Source organism: Ursus americanus, chromosome 36 (genome assembly GCF_024610735.1).
Source record: "Ursus americanus isolate L20-20 chromosome 36, mUrsAme1.1.p, whole genome shotgun sequence".
Taxonomy (NCBI): Eukaryota; Metazoa; Chordata; class Mammalia; order Carnivora; family Ursidae; genus Ursus; species Ursus americanus.
In genome coordinates this window covers 26958271-26977633 of record NC_142162.1, presented here as the reverse complement: position 1 = coordinate 26977633, position 19363 = coordinate 26958271, and the positions used below count along the sequence as shown (strand labels likewise).

The following is a 19363-nucleotide window of genomic DNA, read 5'->3' as shown; positions in this document are numbered from 1 at the left end:
GTCGGGCGGGGAGAAAGTAGGCCGGATCACGTGGGCAGGGTGGGGGTGGAGGGGTGCGGCTGGCGATGTGGCGTTCCCGCGGGCTCGAGCACGTGACTTGGCACAGTGACCTCATGCGGGGACCGTTTGGGACACCGACAGACTTGCCCAAGGGAACGGTAGGGGGCGGAGGGCGGGGTATCGTGGGGGCCGAAATGGTTTAGTCTGTTATGTATTATCAGGACTCTGGGACTTCCGTATTATCAGTACTTGGCCCTGTTACTTAGGATTTATCCTCCACTAACCGCCTATTTAGACACGAGTTGTTCACCTATAAGGTAAAATCAGGTAAAAAAGTAACTTTCAGAAACCCCCTTCCAACCACATTGTACCCTCACCGCAAACCCCTCCCATAGAAACTAGCAGCCACATCCCTCCCGTGTGTCCTAAAACTTTGGTCCTGTTCGTTTCCCACAGAAATAATAAATGGAAAGATGCAATAGCTTGGAAGTTTTCGAGGACCCCAAAATCACAGACTATGGAGTTGGATCAAGGACTAAGAGACTGGGAAATGCACATACTGTATCCATTTCTCCCTCTGGACGTTTCCCCACTATACTACCTGCACCAGCCACATCTGGTTTGTAAGAGACAGTTGAATAGGGCAGGAAGTGTAGGCATTAAACTCATTCTCCTTCCCAGCTCCACTATCTGTCTACAAGACTCCCCACCAGTCCTGACGAATTCATTGGATAAGGGAGAAATGCTTAGGAAATATCACAGGAAAGGACTGTTTGTAAATTTTATTATGTGATTCTCTCCAGTTGGTGCTCATAACAGAGTGGAGTTGAGGCTGGAACTTCAAACTAGCTTCCCCTTCAACATAGATCTGATGGGAAGACAATAAACCTCAGTCAGTGCCATCCTCACAATTTTTGCCATACCAAAGTATCACTTGAACTACTATTACTTAAAATATACAAAACTTGAATAAAAGTTATAAATCAGGCTTCATAATCCTTTAGTAAATTTAAAATCAGTATCACCTGACCACAAACAGAAAGTAACTTGAAAGTCAATACAATGAAAATGAAATATATTATCAAATTCTACCAAAGTAATATTGTCAAAGATGCTGAGCCTGGGGCCTGCTCTCTCTTTCTTAAAAAGATATTCAACAAGTTTTAGAGAGGTAATAAGGCATAAGTCTTTGAAACTGAAGCTTTCTCTTGATACAGAGGATTAAAAATAATATATTTTCAATGTTATTTAATTCTATGTCTCTGTACGACCTTAAATTACTTCTCATACCACAAGAAACATATGTCCCACCCTTTGGTACATACTAAATGTACTAGATCAACATTGGTGGCATACGTAACATAGTACAAATCCTGATTCTGCTACTTACTGGATTTGATTTTAGACACTTATTTTCTCCATGCTTCAATTCCTTTATGTAAAAGATGGGAATAATCTCTACCCCTTAGTGTTGTGTAAGAGATTAATACAGATACAAAGGGCTTGGCCCAGAATAGGCATTCAGTTAATGTCTCCTCCATCTCCCTTCTTCCAAGTCCTAAAACTTCCTTTTCCTTCTCTAAATCTCTCTAACCCTTCTGAGGAAGCCAGTCTTTGAAATGGCCGCCAATGATCCCTCCCTCCTGGTGTTTATATCTTTGTGATGTCCTCTGCCACAGTGAATCAAGGTTGGTCTGTGCGACCAATAGAATATGGCAGAAGTGATGATATACCACTTCTTTTTTTTTTCCTTTTTTTTTTTTTTAAGATTGTATTTATTTAAGAGAGAGAGCACAAGCTGGGGGAGGAGCAGAGGGAGAAACTGAGCAGGGAGCCCGAGGTGAGACTCCATTCCAGGACCCCAGGATCATGACCTGAACTAAAGGCAGATACTTAACCGACTGAGCCACCCAGGAGCCCGTGATATGTCATTTCTGATGCTAAATCATAAAAGACATTGTGGCTTCGCTTTCCTCTCTCTCTTGGATCACTGGCTCTGGGGGAAGCCAGCTGCCATTTCATGAGAGGTCCATGTGGTAAAGAACTGAAGCTGCTGGCCAATAGCCAAGAGGGAGGGAAAATACCTCCATTTAAACTCATCACAAAATTGAGAGGGAATAAATTATAGAGAATGAGGACCTAAGGCTCTGAAACAGAGATGGAGGTAAGGCAGGATTTAAGGACCCCAGATACAAAGTGGGATGATGAGGAAACTGACTTGAAGGGTGGGGACATCACCTGCAGACCTACAGCAGCAGTTTGACCACAATTCATAAGCAAAATTTGGGCTATCTGGCTTACCAGCCTTAGGTTCCCAATGGAGCCAAGTCACTTGGGTCCCCTTGCATGTAAAGAGACCACAGAACCAGCCCCATGGGGAAAACCAAGCCACACTGTGAGTGAAATAGTATAGGATGAGGAAGCAAGTTCTCTTTGGCACCTGCTACCTCCTTAGCAACTCCAGCATCTCAGGTGGGTGAGAGAGTAAAACAGCCTTATAACCAGTCTCCTCTTATCCACTCACCCCACCTTACCCCCATGACCAAGAGTCTGTTTCCAATCCTGTCAGGACCTGGACTCGCCACACCCCTCCAGTCTAATTTTTCCAGGAGTTGCCAAAAAAATTCACTCATTCTTTCAACACATACTGTGTTGTGCACCAACTATGTGCCAAATATCGTTTAGACATTAGGTATACAGTGACAAAAAAAGCAAAAAAAAAAAAGTATATATATATAGAGAGAGAGAGAGAGAGAACATATAGTGTACACAGGAAACAGCTTGTATATATATGCAAATTGACTGTGAAAGAAGATAACAGATTCTATGCAAGGATGATATTCAAAATATTTAACAGGGTACACAGCAAAAGCACCTACCCATCAAAACAGGTCTCAGGGGTACCTGGGTGGCTCAGTTTGTTAAGCATCTGCCTTTGGCTCAGGTCACAATCCCAGGGACATGGGATAGAGCCCCATGTCCAGCTCCCTGCTCAGCAGGGGGCCTGCTTCTCCTTCTCCCTCTGCCCTTCCCCCACAGCACATGCCCCCCCCCCTCAAATAAATAAATAAATAAAATCTTTAAAAAAAAAATACAGGTCTCAGTATCATCTGAATGAAGACTGTCTGTGAACAGTTCTTCTACCTGTCCTGGTAAGAAATCATAGTACTGCTAGTTCTGTGAAGGGAGTATACCTGTAGACTTTAACTTTGATTAGGGAAGTGAAGCAAGTGACATTTGAGCTGAGGCAAAAAGATGAGGAGTGAGGCCAACAGAAGAGAGGCAAGGAGAACATTTCAGGAGAGGTAATAGCATGTGTGAAGGCGGTAAGGCCCTGCTCCCTCAGGCTAGCCCATCAAGAGCCACAAGGTAACAGGGAATGCCTCCATGTCTCTTGTCTTTGTTTCATCTTCTCAGTCCCAGATCCCTTGACATGGCAGGAATGGCCATCTATGGTACCTGCCCTCACATCTCATAGCTTGCCCAAGAGAGAGGGTCTGAATCTCTTCCTTTTGTTTTAGTTTTTAAAATTCCAGGAGAGGACTCTGATAGGTTGGGTATCTACCCTTGTGGTAGGGAGGTAGGTGTGGGGCAGGATATAATGGCAGGATATAAATAGCCCCACTAGAGACACATGATTAGTATGGGGAAGGAACAGGTTTACCAAAGAAAGGGAGTTCGTTCCCCAAGAAAGGAAAATGTAGACAGATAAAACAAAAGATGTCCATTACATAAAGGAGAAAAAATAGCTATTTGAAGTGAAATGGTGGCAGCAGAAATGGCAGTGTGCAGCTTCAAAATATATTTTGGAAACTCGGTGAGAAAGGAAGATACTATTTATTCCTGAATTCATTCATTTTTTCATCAAATATTAAGTGTACATCCATTGTGTGCCAGATACTTCCAGGCACTGAGTATTCAGTGATGAACAAAATAGACATGGTCTCTGACCTCAGGAAGTTAACATTTTAGTGGAGGAGACTGACAATTCACAAGTAAACCAAACAATATAAAATTACAACTTAGCACTAAGTGCTAAAAGAGAAACAAAGTTCAAGGATGAAGATTAATGGGAGAGATCCAATTCTGTGGTGACATTTAAACTGAGGCCTGGAGCCAGTGGCAGGAAAAGTAGAAGAGGGTTCCAGCAGTATGGTTAAATCCCTAACATTCTACATAACCTTTCTTATCAAGGAAAAGCAGTGCAGCTTTAAGAAATTCTCCACCTCCACATTATATTCCGAGGGTGGTCCAGAATGGCTAAATCAGTAAAGTAAACTCATCCCTCTTAATATTGATTGGCTCGGGAGCCCAAACCTAAGCCATTGTTTGCATAGTATTCACCTAGTGATTGTTACTGATTCTGGAGTTAGCATGTGACCTAACTTGGCCTGATCGGACCAAAGGGAAGGGGTTTTGTTCCATTGTGAGGGGATGCACAGTGTTCTGTCTCACTGACTTGAACAAAGAAGTAAAGAACCCCTACCACTCCTGGCTTCTATGACCTAGAAGGGCCAGCTTTAGGATGAAGCAAAATGAGTGGTAGAAGGAATCTTGGTTCTTGATGATGCCCTTGGGCCACTGGATATATCAACTGTAACATATGTTCTCCCTCTGAGCTTCCTGCTATGAGAACCATATTTTTTGTGTAAGCTGCCTTGAGTCAGATTTCTGTTACTTCAGCCAAATACATTTTAATCAATACACAAGCAACAGAAACAGCATATGCTAAGGCCCTGAGTTGGGGAAAGCTTGAATAATTAGATGCGTATAAGGGGTCACATAATGAAACGATCCAATCAGATTATCTTAAAGTGCAACCAGCCTTCCCCATGCATACCAAGCTTCTAGTCGGCTTTTCAGTGCCTTCTTTGTAGAGATGAGTGGACACCCAAGGATCATCAAGCATTGGAGAAGACACTCAATATAAAATCAGGACAAAACAAAACAGAAAATAAGGTCTCCAAGGATACAGAAGCAATTACAGGAACAAGAGAAAATGGGAGGGAAACTATAATTAGTATCCTTAAAGATAAAGAGGATATTGAATAAAAGGAGGGAAGCTGTAAAAAACAAACATTCAGAGAATAATAAAGAGCTTTTAGAAATTAAAACTAGGATAGCTGAAAGAAAAAAATCAATAGAGTTGGAAGGTAAAAGTTGAAAAAATATTACAGAAAATTGGACAAAAAGGTTAGTGGTGGACAGTAGAAGAGGGAAAAAAAGAAAATTAAAGAATCCATTCAGGAGGTCCAACATCTGAATTATATGAATTTCAGAATGAGAGAAAAGTAAAATAAAAATGAAGGGGACCCACTGAGTGCCCAGCACAAGGAATGAGAACAGATCTACACCACCACATATCAGAACACTGGAGTCAAAAAGAAGATCCTAAAGGCTTCCAAGACATAACATAGAACACATAGAGAGGATGAAGAATCAGAATGACTTCAGACTTGTCAGCAGCAATACTGGAAGCCAGAAGACAATGGAGCAACGTTACCAAATATTTGAAGAAAAATAACAACCTAGATTTTTTCACCGAGCCAAGCTATCAGTTAAGTATGAGAATAGAATAAATACATACAGAGTCTAAAAAGAGTTAGCTACCGTGCACCCTTTTCTACAAGATATTGAAGGCGTACTCTACCAAAATGAGGAGTAAACCAAGAAAAAATAATAGGATCCAGGAAAAAGAGTATCCAGCATAGAAGATAAGTAAAGGGAATCCTCAGGCTGCTAGTGAAGAGAGACCCCAGGAGGATAGCTTTGCATCAGGCTTAGAGAGCAACCATTTCAGATTAGAACAGGAGGATGAAAGGCTCTGGAGGCATGTGTCTAAGAAAAAAAAGGGAACTGATAAAACCGATAAATTATCTGATTGTATTTGAATATATTGAGAGATTTCTACTTCTAGAAGATAGTATGAAAATAAATTGATAATAAGTACATAAGCAACTAAGTAAAAAACCAAATAGATAATTTGGGGGAAAGCATACAAGAAAGGAAATGTAAACAGTATACTAGCTGTCACAGCTGGTAAATAACATTTACACACTCATAAAATATAAACATTCAATATCGATCTAACTAAAATAACACTACATTAGGAGGATAGAGAGAGAAAGTACGTGCATTTTTATGGGAAGGATGAGAGAGTTAAGTCATTTTAAAAATAGAAGTCAGTGGATAATATCAGAAAGTTAGAAATCCAGAAATGGCATGATATTTAGAAAAATCAACAAATGCCAGAAGCAGCTAAAGAAGTTGTTATCTCCTTTGAGCAGTGGGAAACCAAGTGGGATAATAGTTCTATTTTACATTGTTTTGTATAGACTTGTATGTTCATGTATAACTTCCATAAAAACAAATAAATACTAAGTTAAAAACCCAACCATGGTTTCAAACGAAAGAGTTTAGGAGGAGAGAGTAGAATGAGAAGGAGTCTAGGTACTGATTTCTTAGGAACTCTTCATTTACATGTCACTAGCTATCAGAGAAGCATCTCCCTCACCTCTAGCCCCTACTCCCAGTGGGAAATACATCTGGGTTGAGAGAAGAAAGTGTTGACAGGAAGAAAAAAAGAAAAGGAGAAAGAGGAGGAGGAGGAGGAAGAGGAAGAAGAAGAAGGAGAAGAAGAAGAAAGGAGGAAGAAGGAGGAGGAGGAGGAAGAAGGAGGAGGAGGGGGAGGAAGAAGAAGTAGGAGGAAAGAAGAAAGGAGAAGGAGACGAAGAACTAGAACTTGAACTTCTGGGAGCGTATCCACAGACTAGAATACACAGGAAAGGGGAAGAATCCATAAAAAGCATGGCTAAGTTTATCTCCATAGGGGGAGGAGGCTTTGCTTGGAAGCAGGTTCTAACTTCTGGGAGACCCAGGACCAGCTGAGGTCTCCATTCTTGAAAAGCTACTAAATATGGACCAGGAAATGGCTTAGGAGGGGAACTAAGGTACTTTTCACTTTCACCTTCAGCTTCTTCTCCCGGGTTGGGTAATAATGTCTCATTCCTGAACACCGGTTCCTGAATGGTTTCTTGCCTCCACTGAATACCTCCTCTCTGTCTGACCTACCTCTATTAACATCTTGTAAGCAAAGCTAGTATCTCAGAGCAGCACCTCCTCCAGATACCTCTGCTTCTCCCTTGGTTCAGCTGAATTACATTTGCCTTATTCATACATAAATTCTATTTCTTCTTCTCTGCTTTGAGAGACACCAGGGGGATAAGCAAGTTTCCCTGATAGTCTACAGCCCCTGCCCAATTCAGTTTTCTTCTCTGCTTCCCACTCCCTCTAGCCTACTCCTTGCTTACTAAAACTCTAAACTACTGCATAGTTCTGTCAACCACCTCTACTGTGGCAGTCAGTTTATCTATTCCCTTCAAGTGTTCCCTTTCTAGTTCTCCCTCAGCACTTTGGGCAGAAGTTCAAAGGCAAGGAGCAAATATATAACAGTCTAGGCTACTCCCTGCTACCCTGCTGGAATATATGTATGGCCCTCCTCCTGTTAGACTAAGACAGGGTTTCAAGGTCTTTTGCTGTGGTCATCTATTAAAGTATACCCTCAGTACAGCAATATCAGTAACCTCGGAGAACATATGATTCTCAGTAAACGGAGCCCTCTCTGTGCAGAGTGACATCTCAAAGCCAGAGGGCTACAGGCCCAGCAGACTCTGGTAAGAAGAAGAGAAACATACCTGTGTCCACTGGACAGGATTCACAAGTGCGAAGCATGTGGTGTTGAGAAGCATGGGCGGGGGGATGAGAAGACCTAAAACAATAATTGTAGAAACAGGAGCACATGCACATCTAGAAAATGTTTTCTTCCCCCTTTTCCATAAACCTTGATGCAGAACCTGTCCTGATGTAGAAAAATATGGTCTACTGAGGTGACATGACTTTATGAGTATGAAAGAAACACAGGCTCTAGAGACAGCTGGCCTGAGTTCAAATCCCAGCCAGACCACTCACTGGGATTCTTATGTGCCATAGACTCCTTTGGAAGTTTAGCAAAGACCATAGATGACTTCTCAGAATAATGTTTTTAAGTACATTTTTAAAAATACACCCATGATATTGTACACCCATTTTCATGGCAGCATTAATTCACAATAGCCAAAAGGTGGAAGTAAACCAGTGTCCACTGACAGATGAATGGACAAGGAAAATAGAATCTTATTCTGCCTTAAAAAGAAAAGAAATTCTCTGGGCGCCTGGGTGGCTCAGTTGTTAAGCATCTGCCTTCGGCTCAGGACGTGATCCTGGCGTTCCAGGATTGAGCCCCACGTCAGGCTCTTCTGCTGGGAGCCTGCTTCTTCCTCTCCCACTCCCCCTGCTTGTGTTCCTTCTCTCACTGGCTGTCTCTCTCTCTCTGTTGAATGAATAAATAAAATCTTTAAAAAAAAGAAAAAGAAATTCCGATACATGCTACAACATGGATAAACCTTAAGGACATTAGCAAAAGCTAAAGGAGTTCACCACCACTAAACTGGTCTTAAAAGAAATGTTAAAGGGACTTCTTTAAACTGAAAAGAAATGGCACTTAATAACAAAGATAATATGCAAAAGTAAAAATCCCTGGAAAAAGTAGATACATAGTGAATGTAGTGGATCAGTCACTTATTTAACAGGCATGATGTTTAAAAGACAAAAATAATAGGGACACCTTGGTGGTGCAGTTGGTTAAGGGTCTGACTCTTGGTTTTGGCTCAGGTTGTGGTCTCAGACTTGTTAACTGAGCCCCATGCTGGGCTCCACACACAGTGCAGAGTCTGCTTAAGACACTCTCTCCTGGGGCACCTGGGTGGCTCGGTTGGTTAAGCCTCTGACTTTGCCTCAGGTCATGATCCTAGGGTCCTGGGATGGAGCCCCACATCAGGTTCCCTGCTCCGCAGAGAGCCTGCTTCTCCCTCTGCTGTTCCCCCTGCTTGTGCTCTCTCACTCTCTCTCTGTCAAATAAATAAATAAAATCTTTAAAATATATGTGTGTGTATATATATATATATATATATATATATATATATATATATATATATATATAATATGGGGTGAGGGGGTCAAAGAAAATGTAAAGTTTTGGAATGTGTTTAAAATTAAAGGAGCTGGGTTGCCTGGGTGGCTCAGTCAGTTAAGCGTCTGCCTTCCACTCGGGTCGTGATCCCAGGGCCCTGGGATAGAGCCCCACATCGGGCTCTCTGCTCAGTGGGGAGCTTTCTTCTCCCTCTCCCTCCTGCTCCCCCTGCTTGTGCACTCTCTCTGTCGAATAAATAAAATAAATAAAATCTTAATAAAATTTAAGTGGCTGATAAGCACCTGGGTGGAACAGTCAGTTAAGTGTCTGGCTCTTGGTTTCAGCTCAGGTTGTGATCTTGGAGTCGTGAGATTGAGCCCACATCAGGCTCTATACTCAGTGCAGAGTCTGCACTGGAGTCTCTCTCCCTCTGCCCCTCCCCCCTCTCTAAAATAAATAAATCTTTTAAAAAGTGGCTGAATGGATAAAAAAACAAAATCCAGGGGTGCCCGGGTGGCTCAGTCGGGAAACATCTGCCTTTGGCTCAGGTCATGATCCCAGAGTCCTAGGATCGAGCCCCGCATGGGGGGGTGTCCCCTGCTCAGCGGGGAGTCTGCTTCTCCCTCTCCCTCTGCCTGCTGCTCCCCCTGCTTGTGCTGTCAAATAAATAAATCTTTTAAAAAGTAAAAAAATCCAACTGTATGCTGTCTACAAGAGACTCTTCAGAAGTAAGGACACAGACTGAAAGTGACAAAATGTAAATGTAAATGGAAGTTAAAAAAAAAAAAAAGCCAGGGTAGGGGGTGCCTGGGTGGCTCAGTCTGTTAAGCATCTGCCTTCAGCTTGGGTCATGATCCCAGGGTCCTGGGATTGAGCTCCCCATGGGGCTCCCTACTCAGCAGAGATCCTGCTTCTCCCTCTCCTTCTGCCTGCCACTTTGTCTACTTGTGCTCTCTGGCTCTATCTCTCTGTCAAATAAATAAATAAAATCTTAAAAAAAAAAAAAAGCCAGGGTAGCAATACTCACAGTAGACAAAATAAACTTTAAAATAAAATAAAGACTGCAATCATAGACAAAGAAGTACATTACATAATGATAAAGGGGTCAATCCAACAAGAGGACATAACATTTATAAATGCATCCAACATAGAAGCACCAAGATATAGAAAGCAAATATTAATGGATCTAAAGAGAGAAATCGACAGCAATACAATAAGTAAGGGACTTTACCACCCCACTTACATCAATGGATAGATTATCCAAGCAGAAAATTAATAAGAAAACATTGGCCTTAAGCAACACACTAGAACAGATGGATTTAATAGATATATACACAATATTCCATCCAAAAGCAAGAATAAGCATTCTTCTCACATGGAACATCCTCCAGGATAGATCTCATGTTAGGCCACAAAATTCAAGAAGACCAAAATCATATCAACCATCTTCTTTTTTTTTTTTTTAAAGATTTTATTTATTTGACAGAGAGACAGCCAGCGAGAGAGGGAACACAAGCAGGGGGAGTGGGAGAGGAAGAAGCAGGCTCATAGCAGAAGAGCCTGATGTGGGGCTCGATCTCATAACGCCGGGATCACGCCCTGAGCCGAAGGCAGATGCTTAACCGCTGTGCCACCCAGGCGCCCCATCAACCATCTTCTTTGACTACCATGGTATGAAACTAGAAATCAATTACCAGGGGCGCCTGGGTGGCTGAGTCGTTAAGCGTCTGCCTTCGGCTCAGGGCGTGATCCCAGCGTTCTGGGATCGAGCCCCACATCAGGCTCCTCCGCTGGAAGCCTGCTTCTTCCTCTCCCACTCCTCCTGCTTGTGTTCCCTCTCTCGCTGGCTGTCTCTATCTCTGTCAAATAAATAAATAAAATCTTTTAAAAAAATCAATTACCAGAAGAAAACTGGAAAAACCATTAAAATGTGGAGATTAAAAAACATGCTAATGGGTTGCCTGGCTGGTTCAATTGTTAAGTGCATGGGACTCTTGATCTCGAGGTTGTGGGTTTGAGCCCCACGTTGGATGTAGAGATTACTTAAAAATAAAATCTTTAAGAAAAAATAAACACCATGCTAATGAACAACCAAGGGGTCATCAAAAAAATCAAAGAAGAAATTAAAAAAATACCTAGAGATAAATGAAAATAGAAATACAACACACCAAAATTTGGGAGATGCAGCAAAATGGTTCTAAGAGGAAAGATCATAGCCATATAGGTTTACTTCAAGAAACAAGAAAAATATCAAATACACAATTTAACTTTACACCTAAAGGAGACAGAAAAAGAACAAAGGAAGCCCAAAGTCAGTAGAAAGAAGGAAATACTGAAGATCAGAGTAGAAATAAATGAAGAGTAAAAAAGGAAAAGGAGGAGCATCTGGGTGGCTCAGTCAGTTGAGCATCTGACTCTTGATTTCGGTTCGGGTTATGATCTCCAGGTCTTGAGATTGAGCCCCATGTCAGGCTCTGAGTTGAGTGTGGAACCTGCTTGGGATTCTCTCTCTCTCCCTCTGCCCCTCCCCCCACCTCCCTCTCTCTCTCTTTCTCTCAAAAATAAATAAATAAACAAAACAAAAAAATTTAAAAATAACACCAGTAAAGGTAACTATAAAAAAAGAAAAAGAGAAAGAAAAGATAATGAAACTAAGAGCTGGAAAGATTAACAAAATGAACAAATCTCTAGCTAGACTAATGAAGAAAAAAGAGAGAGCGCTAATAAAATTAGAAATTAAAGAGAGGTTACAACTGACAGCACAGAAATACAAAGGATCATATGAACAACTATATGCCAATGAGTTGGACGATATAGAAGAAAAGGATAAATTCCTAGAAACATAACACTTTTCCAAAACTGAATCATGAAGGAATAGAAAGTCTGAGTAGACCAATTACTAATAAGGAGAATGAATCAGTAATCAAAAACCTCCCAACAAATGGAGGTCCAGGACCAGATGGCTTCACTGGTGAATTTTACCAAACATTTAAGAAAAAGTTAATACCTGTCCTTTTCAAACTCCTCCAAAAAAATCAAAGAGGAAGGAACATCTCCAAACTCATTTTATGAGGGCAGCATCACCCCAATACCAAAACCAACAAGCCACCCCACACACATGTGAACACATACACATTACAGGCTAATATCACTGATGAATATAGATGCAAAAATTCTCAACGAAATATTAGCAAACTGAATTCAACAACGGATTGAAATAATAATATACCATGTTCAAGTGGAATTTATTCCAGGGATACAAAGATAGTTCAGCATCCACAAATCAATCAACATAATACACCACATAAATAAAATGAAGGCTAAAAATCACATGATATCTATAGATGCAGAATAGACATTTGAAAAAATTCAACATCCATTTATAATAAAAACTCTCAACAAAGATGGTTTAGAGGGAATGTACCTAAACATATAAGGGCCATATATAACAAGCCCACAGTAAACATTATACTCAACGGTGGAAAGCTGAAAGCTTTTCCTCTAGGAACAGGAACAAGACAAGGCTGCCTGCTCTTGCCATTTTTATTCAACATAGTATTGGAAGACCTAGACACAGGAATTAGGCAAGAAAAAGAAATAAAAGGCATCCAAATTGGAAAGGAGCAATAATTTTGTGGATCAGACTTAAAAGGCAGGGGAAACCAACACAGAAACAAAGATTACTTCAAACTACAATGCTCTGGGGCGCCTGGGTGGCACAGCGGTTAAGCGTCTGCCTTTGGCTCAGGTCATGATCCCAGAGTCCTGGGATCGAGCCCCACATCAGGCTCCTCCTCTATGAGCCTGCTTCTTCCTCTCCCACTCCCCCTGCTTTTGTTCCCTCTCTCGCTGGCTGTCTCTATCTCTGTCGAATAAATAAATAAAAATCTTAAAAAAAAAAACTACAATGCTTTTACACATTGAAAGAATTATCATCAAAATGAAAAGGCGACCTACTGAATGGGAGATTTCTGCAAATCATATATCAGACCAGGGATTAATATCCAGAATATATAAAGAACTCAAACAACTCAACAGCACAACAAAAATAAAAAACAAACAACCTGATTAAGAAATAGGCAGAGGATCTGAGATAGACATTTAGTATATCCACAGATATGTGCAACCGTCATCACTGTCAATTTTAGAACATTTTCATTACAGTGGTCAATTCTTTTTTTTTTTTTAAGACTTTATTTATTTATTTATTTGACAGAGAGAGAGCCAGCCAGCGAGAGAGGGAACACAAGCAGGGGGAGTGGGAGAGGAAGAAGCAGGCTCATAGAGGAGGAGCCTGATGTGGGGCTCGATCCCAGGACTCTGGGATCATGACCTGAGCCGAAGGCAGACGCTTAACGACTGAGCCACCTAGCCGCCCCACAGTGGTCCATTCTTAATCTTCATTTTACTTGGCCTATTGGCTGCACGTGACATAGTTGATCAATCGCTGTCTCCTTGAAACATTGTTTTCGCTTGGTTTTCAGGACCGTCCACTCTCTTGGTGTTCCTCCCCCACTGGCCATCTCTTTTCCATTGGCTTTGCTTTTCTTCCCCTGATGTCCTTCTAGAGATTGGAGTTCCCCAGGGTGTAACCCTTTAAATTCTTCATCTTCCTGGGTGATCTCATCTAGTCTCATAGCTTTAAATACCATCTATATGTTTTGTACTATCAAGTCTAAATCTCTAGCCCAGACATCTTTCACCATCTCTAAGTTTGTGTACATAACTGCCTGCCCCATGTCCCCATGCGGATTCTAATAGACAACTCAACATGTTCAGAACTAACCCTGTTCCACCTGTAGTCTTCCCTACCTCAACTGATGACAGTTTCATCCCTCTAGTTTTTCTGGCCAAAAATGGTAGAGTCATCCTTGATGCCATTTCTCTCTCGCATACCACATTCAATCCATCAGCAAATTCTGTTGGCTCTACCCTCAAAATATTCAGAACCTGGGGCGCCTGGGTGGCTCAGTCGTTAAGCGTCTGCCTTCGGCTCAGGGCGTGATCCCAGCGTTCTGGGATCGAGCCCCGCATCGGGCTCCTCTGCTGGGAGTCTGCTTCTTCCTCTCCCACTCCCCCTGCTTGTGTTCCCTCTCTCGCTGTCTCTATCTCTGTCAAATAAATAAATAAAATCTTTAAAAAAAAATATTCAGAACCTTATCCCTTCTCCCACCTCATCTGTTACTGCCCGGTGCAATCCGCCACCATTTCTAGCTTAAGTTATTGCAGTAGCCCACTGACAGATCATACTGCTTTTATCCTTGTCCCTCTACAGTCTGCACTTAACACAGCAACTAGAGTGATCCTTTGAAAATAGAGGTGTTTTCGTATTACTCCTCTGCTCAAAACCTTGCAGTGAGTCACCATTTCACTCAAAGTAAAAGCCAAAGTCCTTAATAATGGCCCATAAGGCCCTCCAGCACCTGATCTGCCCCTGCTCCATTACTTCTTGACTTCATCTCTTATTACTCTTCCCCTTACTCACTTGGGCCCTGTTATGCAGGCCTCAACTTTTCCTTAAACACCCCAGGCACACTTCTGACTCAGAGTTTGCAGTGGCTAGTCCCTCTGTCTAGAAAGCATTTCCTCCAACAGCATGGCTTGGCCAATCCCCTCACCTCCTTTAGGGCATTGCTCAAATTTCATCTTGTCCATAAGGCTTTCTCTTATCACCTTACTTAATATACAGTCAGCCCTCTCCATCCTCCTCTACTTCCTCCTCCTCCAGTTCCAAACCCACTTACCTTGCTCTATTTTTTCTTTTAGCTATAGCACTTATCACCTTTTAACATACACTATATTTCTTTTCTTTTCTTTTTTTTTAGATTATATTGATTTGAGAGAGAGAGAGAGATTGAGCATAAGCCAGGGGGAGAGGCAGAGGGAAAGGGAGAAGCAGACTCCCTGCTGAGCAGGTAACCCAACATGGGGTTTGATCCAGAAACCCAGTGATCGTGACTTGTGCTGAAGGCAGATGCCCAACCCACTGAGCCGCCCAGGCACCCCAACATACACTATATTTCTTATGTTTATTTCTTAGGTTTGTTTATAGTGTCTCCTTCCCCTCTAGAATATAAGATCTCCAGGGGACGCATGGGTGGTTCAGTCAGTTAATTGACTGACTCTTGATCTCAGCTCAGGTCTTGATCTTAGGGTCATGAGTTCAAGCCCCTTATTAGGCTCCATGCTGGCCCTGGAGCCTACTTTAAAAAAAAGAATGTAATCTCTCCAAAGCAAGAAATCTGTTCATTGATGTATTCCAAGGATATAGTACAATGTCTGATACAGAGGAAGTGCTCAATAAATATTTGTTGATTGAATAAATGAAAAATGTGGTGATAATACCTACTCTAAAGTTATTTTAGGGATTAAATAACATGCAAAGATTTTGACACACAATAGACACCCAACATATGTTAGATTCCTCCCTCCTTTCTCCCTTCCCCAAATATCTTTCCCATTTGCCTCCTCTTACAGCACTGCTCCTTCCCTCTTCTCTGAAAATTTTCACTATTCTAGGCTCTCCTTTGAGTTTAAATCCAGGAAAATCCAACAGAAGTCCACAGATGTCATCTGAGAAGAAAAGGAACCCTGGGAAACCAGCTTTACCTACTGCCACACTGTTTATCAAACTAACAAACGGTCATCCGCGGAAGCAGAAAGCCCTAAGGAGATGGACAGGTAAATGTTTTTGTTGTTGGAGTTGGAGATCACTGCACTGACTTTTAAAATTACCTTTATTGAAGTCTAACTTACATACATTAAAATATACACATTTTAGGTGTACTAGCTGATGAGTTTTGACAAATGTATAGGTACTTTGATTTGGGGTGGAGGGCATTAAGATCACCTGGAATTTTGTAGGTCCAGGGATTTAGCAGAGGGATCCTGCCTAGGAAAGAGAACTTCAGGGCTCTTGGAAAACATGCCCAAACAGGGACAAGTGGAGACACCAGGGCCGACCTGAAATTCCTGCGGTCTCAATGCGCCAGAATCCGAACCTCCAGAATGTCTCACAACTTCGTGGCACTTCTTGGCCCTCGTGAGGGAGTGGGCCGGCTCCCTTTCACACCAGTCGCACCTGTATAGGCCAGGAGCAGTGACCTGGGACTGAATCCTCCCTTTGCTCTGCAACTCCCCTGCCACCACCCACACCCCCCATCCCCGCCTACCGGTGGGGGTGGGAGGGGTCCGCTCCAGCCTGCGACACCCACCGGGCCTGATTTTCTCTCCAGCTTCAGTTAGAAACCGTCTTCGGGTCCGCAGCAGTACTGCAGGCGGGAAAAAGCGAAAGCGCGGCACCAGGTGTTGGCGTCAGAAATACCCCTTCGGGTCCGCGGTCCTCCGGTCGCTTGGGAGCTCTTGGCCTCTGAGGCGCGGTCTCCTGAGCCAGCCCAGCAACCAGGCCCTCCCCGCCCCTCTGCGTCTAAAACCCTCTAGAGGTTGCAGGTTCAGCTTCGCTTACAGACCGCAACTCCGAGTTCAGGTTGGCTGGCGAAACTGAAGCAAAACTGGCGGGGGGTGGGGGTTCTAAAGTTGGCCGCAGACTTTCCCCCGTAACTGCGATAGCCCCTTCCGAAAGCCCAAAGCGGTGCGTGCCCATCCAAGAAACCCGTGGGGTGGGTCCACGCAAAAGTCTGGGGGAAAGCGAAGCACCGCGCACGCTGCTGGAAAGCCTCAGGGGTGGCGCTGGCTGGGGGTGGGGCCGGGGGTGGGTCCTGGCGGAGGGCGGGGCCGACCTGGGCTACCAAGAGTGCCCGCCTAGCGTTGCACAGCAGAGGTGGTGGTGGTGGCCCTCGTCCGTGGTTCTTGTTCTGCTTGCGCTCGACCTCGCAACCATGGAGGGACCCCAGGAGCTTCTGAGTGGGAAGCTCCAGCTCTGCTTCACCCCCGCTGCCGGGACCAGCTTTCTGATGTTCAGGCTGAACGACGCGGCGCTTCGGGCGCTGCAAGAGTGTCGGCGGCAACAGGTGCGGCAGACCCCGGGCCCGGTCTTCCCTAACCTCTACCCCTCGGGATCTCGGGCCTCAGCGGTGACCCTGGCGAAGGGACCTGGGGATGGGAAGCGGCATCCGCAGGCTCCGACCTCTCCACCTCTTCAAGTGAAGCTGGAGAGGCAGGTCCCCGCCCGGGCACCCGACGCCGGATCCTGGGTATGCCACTTCATCACTGTTCCGTTCGCATCTGCTCTCCCCGTAGGTTCGGCCAGTGATCGCTTTCCAAGGCAACCGAGGGGTAAGCACGGGCCTAGAGTGTGTGAAAAAGGCCGGGCGCGGGGAGAACAGAAGTGGGCTCCGGGAAGGTGCCGTCAGGGCGGGAGGCTGAGAGCAGTCATGGTCCGAGGAAGTTCCGAGAACTGAACCCCCCGAGTGGGGCGGAGGAGGCTGCTAGGGTTGTGGTCCCAGGAGACTGCGGTTAAGGAGACTGTGCCTTCTCAGCCTCCTGGGGAACTCAAGCCCAGCTGCACCTGGTGTACTAACGAGCCCCGTGGGACCCATCTTCAATCTTGGGTTGGCTCAGGGAAGAATGGCAATGGGAGGAAGGGGGAGGGGCTGACTTCACGGGGTTTATGGTTCTCCTTTTGCCCGCAGTATCTGAGGTTCCCAGGCCCTGGCTGGTCCTGCCTCTTCTCCTTCACAGTGTCCCAGTGTGGCCAGGAGGGCCCTGGAGGTGGCTTGGACCTTGTGTGCCAACGCTTAGGCAGGTAAGGGGGAACAGGTAGCAGGTAAAAAGGGTTTGTGGAAAGTTGGGGAGGCTAATTTCAGAGGTACTTAAAAGTTCTCCACCCTCCTGGGATTTTTCCTCCACCGCTTTCCAGATCTGGGCCTAACTACCTCCACTGTCTGGGCCCACTCAGGGGGCGCCTCACTATTTGGGCAGCCTTGGATTCCATCCCAGCCCCATCTACAGTTCAGAGGCATCATCTGACGAACAGTGCCATAGATCCTGAGAGCTGGCAGAACACCAGAGACTATTTTGAAGAAGACACAGTTTCACAGCCACAGATGGCACTAAAAGAGGTGCGGCCAGAAATCGTAGGTAGCTGGAATAAGGTGGGGCAAAGCCTGAAGCCCAGGGAGCCAAGTGCCTCTACCACTTTCCCTGCCAGGTGCCAGATCCACTGGCAAGCAGCCAAGGACAGTCACTCCCAGGATCCTCAAAGGAACACATGGCACAGTGGGAACTGAGGTACTTGGGGCAGGTGGGACTAAGCTGGGAATCGCTGGTATTGTCTTCCTTTCTAATCTCTACCCTAAATGCTGTAATAAGAGATCTTGGTCTTCATCTCTCCCATTCCCTCTTCAAATATCCTAGAAACCAGACCTATCTTCCAAACAGAGAACTTGAACAGGCGCTGCCTTCCTCTGCTAGCCAGAAACATTTGGACAGGGTAAGTTGTAATAGCAAGGGTTTTTCAGAAATCCTTGTCCAATTAGGCTAAAATTTTAAAATTAGGAGCCTTCATTTTGATGCTCCCAGAGCTCATTCTATGAAATTAGTTTTCAAGAGTTGGGCAGACTAGGCTTTCTGGGTTATCGTTTATGTGACATTTTCCCCAACAGAAGCGTCCAGCACCTACAACTGCTCTAGGACCAAAAGAAAAGAGGCTCAGAACTCTGCCTTTAGCTCCAAGTCCCCTACAAGAGCCGCCCCATCAGGACCTACAAGAGGGAGAAGATTGGGAACAAGAAGATAAGGATGAAGACATGGGTCCCAGGCTGGAACAAAGTCCCTCAGTTCAAGCAGGTGAGTTAATGAGAAAAGGGTTAAACTGCCCTAGTGGAAAAAAGACTTATATAATCAGTCTTGTGTCATCTTGCTTCCTTCCTAGATTCTGAATCCCCAAGCCCTGAAGAGGTACCAGATTACCTCCTGTGAGTCTCCTGCTACTTCCAATTTTATCAAGCCTTGTGCATTTGAGATATTAGGATAAACTTCCTGGGAGCTTGAAGCTTTCAGGGCAATGAAATTGAAGGTGGCAACTCTCTGCTCCTGGCAGGCAATACAGGGCCATCCACAGTGCAGAGCAGCAACATGCTTACGAGCAGGACTTTGAGACAGATTATACTGAATACCGCATCCTACATGCTCGTGTTGGGGCTGCAAGCCAAAGGTTCATAGAGCTGGGAGCTGAGATCAAGAGAGTTCAGCGAGGAACTCCAGAACACAAGGTAAGGACGGGTCCGTTCTGAGAGAAAAATTAATCTCTGTCAGTTAGCAGAATGAGGTGGGAAGTTACTTCTCTCCTTTAAGAAAAGTGGAGATTTTTCTCAAGGCGAAAGTTAGTGCTAGAATTTTTTTTGTTTCAGGTGCTGGAAGAAAAAATAGTCCAGGAATATAAAAAGTTCAGGAAGG

At 44.1% G+C, this 19363-nt stretch overlaps 2 protein-coding genes across 4 annotated transcripts in view; one reads left to right on the top strand and one right to left on the bottom strand.

Moving 5' to 3' along the window:
- Window positions 1-36: 36 nt before the first annotated feature.
- LOC123803851 (uncharacterized) lies at window positions 37-16847 on the bottom strand. The gene is made up of 5 exons (XM_087859165.1): window positions 16837-16847; window positions 16473-16768; window positions 16222-16278; window positions 7695-7768; window positions 37-868 (listed from the first exon to the last, which is right to left on the bottom strand). Exons 1-5 carry the CDS (start codon window positions 16845-16847, stop codon window positions 725-727), a joined length of 582 nt encoding a protein of 193 aa, XP_087715291.1. The 3' UTR covers window positions 37-724.
- ELL3 (elongation factor for RNA polymerase II 3) overlaps window positions 16744-19363 on the top strand; it is a 5109-nt gene continuing 2489 nt past the window's right edge. The window contains exons 1-10 of one of the 3 annotated variants that reach the window (XM_045772183.2): window positions 16744-16977; window positions 17207-17242; window positions 17599-17711; window positions 17826-18027; window positions 18117-18196; window positions 18323-18398; window positions 18571-18754; window positions 18840-18882; window positions 19008-19179; window positions 19318-19362. In XM_045772183.2, coding sequence (XP_045628139.2) covers window positions 16846-16977; window positions 17207-17242; window positions 17599-17711; window positions 17826-18027; window positions 18117-18196; window positions 18323-18398; window positions 18571-18754; window positions 18840-18882; window positions 19008-19179; window positions 19318-19362 — 1083 coding nt within the window. In that variant the 5' untranslated portion in view covers window positions 16744-16845. Of the gene's footprint in view, window positions 16978-17206; window positions 17243-17598; window positions 17712-17825; window positions 18028-18116; window positions 18399-18570; window positions 18755-18839; window positions 18883-19007; window positions 19180-19317; window position 19363 lie in introns of all 3 variants that reach the window. The other 2 variants (XM_045772174.2, XM_045772165.2) reach the window with 2 other exon arrangements.